The following is a 419-nucleotide window of genomic DNA, read 5'->3' as shown; positions in this document are numbered from 1 at the left end:
TGCAGCTGCAGCAGCAACTGCAGCAGCAGCAGCAGCAGCAGCAGCAGCAGCAAGAAATTTTACGTTCTCAATCATCTCAGGATCTGCATCTGCTGCAGCTGCTGCCTGCTGCTGCTCCTTCTTCTTCTTTATTTGGGGCCCTCGTTCCTGCTGCTGTGCGTACACATGACGATGCTGCATCTGCTGCTTCCCCTGCAGCAGCAGCAGCAGCAGCAGCAGCAGCAACAGCAGCAGCAGCAGGAGCAGCAGCAGCAGGATCTGTTTCAGGCCCCCAATCATCTTCGTCCTCCCCCTCCGCAGCAGACCCCCCCCCATCATCATCATCACCATCATCATCATCAGCCTCAGCATCAGCAGCAGCAGCAGCAGCAGCAGCAGCAGCAGCAGCAGCAGCAGCAGGCTCAGACCCGCTGCTGCGT

At 58.7% G+C, this 419-nt stretch overlaps 1 protein-coding gene across 1 annotated transcript in view; it reads right to left on the bottom strand.

Moving 5' to 3' along the window:
- EMH_0041170 (uncharacterized protein) overlaps positions 1 to 419 on the bottom strand; it is a gene marked incomplete at both ends in the record, with an annotated part of 1,902 nt that overhangs the window by 141 nt on the left and 1,342 nt on the right. The window contains one exon of the mRNA XM_013495596.1: positions 3 to 419. Within this exon, the coding sequence (XP_013351050.1) occupies positions 3 to 419 (417 nt within the window). The remainder of the gene's footprint in view (positions 1 to 2) is intronic.

Source organism: Eimeria mitis, genomic scaffold (genome assembly GCF_000499745.2).
Source record: "Eimeria mitis Houghton genomic scaffold, Emh_scaff1656, whole genome shotgun sequence".
In the NCBI taxonomy this organism is placed as follows: domain Eukaryota; phylum Apicomplexa; class Conoidasida; order Eucoccidiorida; family Eimeriidae; genus Eimeria; species Eimeria mitis.
Note: the sequence above shows the minus strand (reverse complement) of the source record. Positions and strands in the feature narration are given on the sequence as shown.